The 5,256-nt window shown below is 59.6% G+C and overlaps 1 protein-coding gene and 1 non-coding gene across 6 annotated transcripts; both read left to right on the top strand.

Moving 5' to 3' along the window:
- Positions 1-2,008: 2,008 nt before the first annotated feature.
- LOC110592667 lies at positions 2,009-4,649 on the top strand. 5 transcript variants are annotated; one of them, XR_006541060.1, is made up of 5 exons: positions 2,009-2,120; positions 3,278-3,433; positions 3,689-3,841; positions 4,274-4,411; positions 4,534-4,649. XR_006541060.1 is itself a non-coding variant. In XM_044920135.1 (4 exons), exons 1-4 carry the CDS (start codon positions 3,425-3,427, stop codon positions 4,597-4,599), a joined length of 366 nt encoding a protein of 121 aa, XP_044776070.1. In that variant the 5' UTR covers positions 3,063-3,424; the 3' UTR covers positions 4,600-4,649. The 5 variants fall into 5 exon arrangements, 1 of the variants encoding a protein (XP_044776070.1); XR_006541059.1 differs by lacking the exon at positions 2,009-2,120 and adding an exon at positions 2,267-2,375; XR_002481117.2 differs by lacking the exons at positions 2,009-2,120; positions 4,534-4,649 and adding an exon at positions 2,267-2,375 and having other exon boundaries at positions 3,689-3,845; positions 4,274-4,521.
- LOC123326439 lies at positions 2,587-2,718 on the top strand. Its single transcript, XR_006541099.1, has one exon. It is a non-coding gene; the product is annotated as a small nucleolar RNA SNORA9 (small nucleolar RNA).
- Positions 4,650-5,256: the final 607 nt, after the last annotated feature.

Genomic DNA, 5,256 nt, shown 5'->3' with positions numbered 1-5,256 from the left:
GGATCGAGTCCCGCATCGGGCTCCCTGCTCGGCAGGGAGTCTGCTTCTCCCTCTGACCCTCCTCCCTCTCATGCTCTCTCTCATTCTCTCTCTCTCAAATAAATAAATAAAATCTTAAAAAAAATGATTAAAAAAATATATATCAAAAACCGCATAATCAAAGCTCAGTTGCATTGTACAGGGAGGCTGCATGAGACGGACACAGAGACAGACCTCTCAGCAGTTCTTAACTATCAGACTATGGGAAAGAACTTTCTCCAAATCCACATCTCAAAAGAATAACTCGGGCGCCTGGGTGGCTCAGTCATTAAGCGTCTGCCTTCGGCTCAGGTCATGATCCCAGGGTCCTGGGATCGAGCCCCGCATCGGGCTCCCTGCTCCGCGGGAAGCCTGCTTCTCCCTCTCCCACTCCCCCTGCTTGTGTTCCTGCTCTCGCTGTCTCTCTCTCTGTCAAATAAATAAATAAAATCTTAAAAAAAAAAAAATAACTCCATTATTCTTCCAAGCCAACTGGGATATATGCCTGAAAAGAATATTAGCAATTTGGCTCTGGAAGAATACCTAGTTACAGCCAGGGAAACACCAAAGTACAGCCCGCAGGGTCTCCCACAGGAGGCCACACAGCATGGCTGTGCTTCTGAGGAGGCATTATAATCTAGAGCTGGTTTGGCCCTTCATCGTGTACAGGCCTGGAAACTAGAAGTTCCAAATTCACTGAGAATTCACTCGAAGTGTTTGAAGAAATTCTTTTCTTCATTAAGCAAGTCAACCCGTTGGATTTATCATGGACACAGCGTGGTATGAAGTGCTGCATGGCATGTGTCAAAAAACAACTCAGAGGGGTGCCTGGGTGGCTCAGTCGTTAAGCGTCTGCCTTCGGCTCAGGTCATGATCCCGGGGTCCTGGGATCGAGACCCACATCGGGCTCCTTGCTCCGCGGGAAGCCTGCTTCTCCCTCTCCCACGCCCCTGCTTGTGTTCCCTCTCTATGTCTCTCTTTGTCAAATAAATGAGTATCTTTGAAAAAGAAAAAAGCTCTTCTCTTTCAGTCCTGGGGGAGCCCAACTTTTTGGGTCACAAATATACACCCTCACAGCCATACCCTGGCCCTCCATAATCCATAACCACGTGCCTTCCTGGTTCTCTTTATCTCATGGCAGAGTGTCGGGAGACAAACAGCACTGAAGTCAGCTAGAACAACCTGCACCAAGCCCTAGCCTTGTTAACCTCTTTGGCTGAATGTTATTTTCCATGTTATCAATCTGGAAGTAATATTCCTGCCCGGTCTCAAGAGATTTAATAAAATATGTAATTGGATTTGTATACTCTAAAATGCTCGAATGAATTTAGCAGGTGCAAAATGAGTTTCAAGTACTGCTCGGCTTCTTTACCTACAGAACAAGTTCTGGCCTTCCTAGCCTGATACTCAAGACCCTTGAGTGTGTAGTCCTTGCCCACCTCTCCTCTCGGAGAACACCCTGCCACCCTACAACGCTCCACTGTGTCTCCAACAAGCTGCACCTTTCCAGCTTCAATACCTTCCCTTGTGGGTTCCTCCGCCGGTGGGGGTGGGGGGGATCGAATTAAAACCCAAATCTCCTCCCAGCCCAGACGACCTCTCCACAGAGGCAGAAAAGAAGATACTTTTATTAAACCAGAAAGTGATGCGCATCCCGGGCAACCCGCTAAAGGGATGCGAGGGCAGAGCGCAACCTCGCCGTCCGACGGGGCTCGACGAACCCAGCCCCGCGGAGGGCGGGGGCCCTTAACCAGCCGGGACACCGGGCGCCAGCGGGGCCGCCAGGGACGCGCACCAGTCCGCAGCCGGCAGTGCAGCGGCGGCCCCGGCGGCGTGCGCCCCGAGGTGAACGCGGCGGCCGGCTCTCCGACCGGCCCCCCTCAGCCGTTAGGGGACTTCCGCCCGCGTCCTCCCTGCGGTCGCACGCGCGCCCGGCGCCCGCGTGACGTCACTGCGGCCGGCTTCCGGGGGGCTGCGTGATGACGCAGCGCGCGGGTGTGCGTGGGGGCTCCATGCGTCTCCGGCGGCAGGCCGCTTCGGGGCGGCGCGGGCATCCGATGCCGTCCGAGGTCGTCGGGGTTCCAGGCGGCGCCCGCCCCCGGGTGAGCTCCGGCCGCGGTGCGGGCCGCGGCGGGGCGCCGGCCGAGCTTCCGAGGGATGGGGTCGCGGCTGCCGCCGGGCGGGGACCCGGGGTCGGCCGACCGCGGCGTGCGCTGACCGCCTGTCCCCCTCGCGGCGGTGCCCGGCCCCCGGCTGTCGCGGGAAGCCCTCGCGGAACCCGCCCGGCCCGCGGCTGCGGAGTAGGAGCGGAGCGGCGGCCTCCGTGCCGGGAAGACTGCAGGGAGAGGCCGCTCTGGGTAATGGCTGGGCGTACGGGTACCCCGTGGGCTTGCGGCTCGAGGGGCTTCTGCTCCGGGGTGTCGGGGCCGCGGGGGCACCGCGGAAGGGCGCTGCTGCCGTCCGGCCCGCTCGCTAGGGCTGCCCGACCTGGAGCCCCGATCTGCCCCGCGACCGCTTCCCGCTCAGCCCCCGGTGCCGAGTGTCCGCTGTGTGCCCGGGGCATGTGGGCTGCAAGCCTCCAGCGTGCTCGGGTCTGGGGTGACCCTGTGCATTCCTGCAGTGCTTGCGAGAGCATCCTGAAACGGTTTGAGGCCTTGCCCTGCTCCGTCCAGAGCAAGGTTATAGAAATTTCAGACAGGTGTCCGTGTCTGGTTTGGTGGCCACGTGCCACGTACCGTTGGGTGAAGCTCAGTAGGCCTTCGAGTTCGGTTTCTTACTCTCAGTACTCGCATGGCAGGTGCTGGGAAGTGCTAAGCAGGGCTGCCGCGTGGGGAGGGCTCGGCAGGGGAAGACACTCCTGCTTGTGTCCTACCTCCTAAACCTTCATTCTTCGCCCAGCTCAGATCTTTGAGCACCACCGCGAGGTGGTCTCGGTCCAGTACAGAACAGGAGCCCAGGGTCGCCCAGCCAGAAAATCGCAGGTTGCGATGGAATGCCAGGCCCCTCCAGGCCCACCCTGTGCTCCTTTCCAGATTCCTGACCTGGACGGAGCAGTGGAATCTGGAAGCGGGTGGGAAGCGTAGGTGGGAGGGGGTGCCCTTGGGTCCCTGCCTGAGTTTGAGCGCCGCTGGGTGTGGTCAGGGGTGGGCCAGGATGCTCATGGCAGGGCGGCGTAGCTCTTGGCTCCTCTGGGTGGCCGGTCACGCCACATCTCCGTCGCGCTCGAGGCTTCTGGCAAACTTGGGGTCTGCCTCTTCAGTCCAGGTGCAGACGCTGAACACACTGGCCTGTGAGCTGCACTCGGGGGACGCTCCCTGAGGCTCCTGTGTCTGCAGTCCTGGGAGCAAGGCGTTGGCTGAACTTCGGCCCATCTTTTCAAGGATGTTGGAGTAGCAAACAGCCGCGGATGGACAAGGTAGTGCCTCCCTCCAGAGCAGGCCTGCTCTCTGCTGGGAGAGGTCTGGCTTTCCTGGACCGCACGGCCACCGCATGTGCTGGGTGCCCCCTGGCTCCCCTGTGTCACCCTGTGGGAAGAATCAACTTTGTCTCTAATCGGGGAGCCTCACGTGCCCTGCCAGCATCCCTGAAACTGGGGGGCTACCTTGTCGGGGGGGGGGGCAGGGTATACATCAGACCTTTGTCCGTTTCTGACCGGCACCCCCCACCCCAGCAGGCTCTGCTCTGGGTCCCTGCCCCAGCACAGGACACGTGGTGTCTGCCCTCCCCCGCTGTTCCAGCAGCAGGAATCCCCAGGTGCCAGAGCCTGGAGAGCGCCGAGAGGTGGCCTGGTCCGTGTCTGCGGGGTGATCTGGGGTCTGCAGCAGTAGGTATGCTGCAGAGGCCTGTCTTCTGTTCATTTCCATGAGCCCCCGCCCCCAGAAGAATTTCAAAACCCTCGACTTGCTCTGGCCTTCCCATCTCAAGTCAGGTGATTGAGTTCCAGAGGTTCATTGCCTTCAAGCTTATGAGACTCTTTTTGCACAGCAATGGTCTAGTACCTGGACTCCTGGGGCCCAGCATTGGTGGACTCTGTGGTTTTGGATTTCACCTGCAGCCTTTTCCCCAGGACCCTGCTGGGTCAGTGGTATGTTGGCCTGGGAAGGTCAGGCTGCTGCCACGTCCCGTCACAGAGACCTCAGCCCACTGTGGGGTCAGAAGGGGGATCCGGGTTCAGTTCCTTTTAGTTCCTTTCCGTCTCTCTGTGGCAACCAGTGTTTAGTCCCTGGCTGTGTGCTCATGTCACTTGATTTCACAGCCAGCCTCCAAGCTGTTTCCACGTGCCTCCTCCTCATGCCTGAGGAAGTGGACCCTGGGGTGTGGCCTGCACACGGACATGCCCCGTGAGGGTGCAGCTGGGTTTGAGCGGCTCTCGTGCCCCCTTCTGTCTAAGCAGGTATGCGTCCTCACCGGCTCCCGTTCAGGGAGGAGAGGGGGGTTTCCGGTTCGGGCCCAGGCTGGGGAGTGGGCAGCTCAGGGCCTGGTGTGCACATCTGACTGACGTTTCTCTGCCCCCAGGTTTGGGTGCCACAGTGCTCCGGAAACGAGGATTCTTGCTCTGCATCGGGGCCCAGGCCCCTCTGACCTTCTGTGCGGGAAACAAGGGGTGGTTAATAAACAGTCTTTTCAGCGTGTGCTGCGATCGGCTTGTGTCTCCTTTCCGTGTGCTAAATACAAGGAGCGGGAGCCCTGGCCGTGAAGGGAGTGGCGGCCAAACTCCTTCAGCCCCGAGGTGTGTCCTTGCTTGACGCCCGGGTGTTTGCAGAGTGCCGAGTAGGTGATGGACTACCAACACCTGCCATCGGGAGCTTGCCCTGGGGATCCTGGATGGGTTCTGCTGCCTGACAGGCTCATCTGCCTCTTGTCCTCCTCCCTAGTGCAGGTCAGACTTGGAAGCGAGGCTCACCTTCACACGTGGGCACACACAAGTGTGTCCGTGTGGGAGTGATGTACATGCCCGGTTGGCTTCATTTGAAAAGTAACACATCCAGGCACAGCCGGACACTTTTACATTCGGTTTGTTCCTGATGTCATGGCAGCTGCACCCCCAACACACATACACACACCCTGATGGGAAGAGCGGGAGGTGGCCTCCGAGGTGCCCTGGTGGGGCTCTTCCCTGCAGCAACCTGCAGTTCTGCATGTCCTGAGATGAGCTGGACCTGAGTCTTCAGTGAGCAGGGGAACTGGAGGGGGCTTGGCATCAGCAGGGGCCAGGGTGGGGTCCCCAGCAGCCCCCTG

Source organism: Neomonachus schauinslandi, chromosome 12, assembly GCF_002201575.2.
Source record: "Neomonachus schauinslandi chromosome 12, ASM220157v2, whole genome shotgun sequence".
NCBI lineage: Eukaryota > Metazoa > Chordata > Mammalia > Carnivora > Phocidae > Neomonachus > Neomonachus schauinslandi.
This window is presented reverse-complemented; position numbering and strand designations above follow the sequence as displayed.

Coding starts and splice junctions, on each gene's coding strand:
- LOC110592667 (XM_044920135.1), top strand. Junction 3,842..4,273: donor GTGATCTGGGGTCTGCAGCA/GTAGGTATGCTG, acceptor TTGATTTCACAG/CCAGCCTCCAAGCTGTTTCC. Junction 4,412..4,533: donor GCCCCCTTCTGTCTAAGCAG/GTATGCGTCCTC, acceptor CTCTGCCCCCAG/GTTTGGGTGCCACAGTGCTC.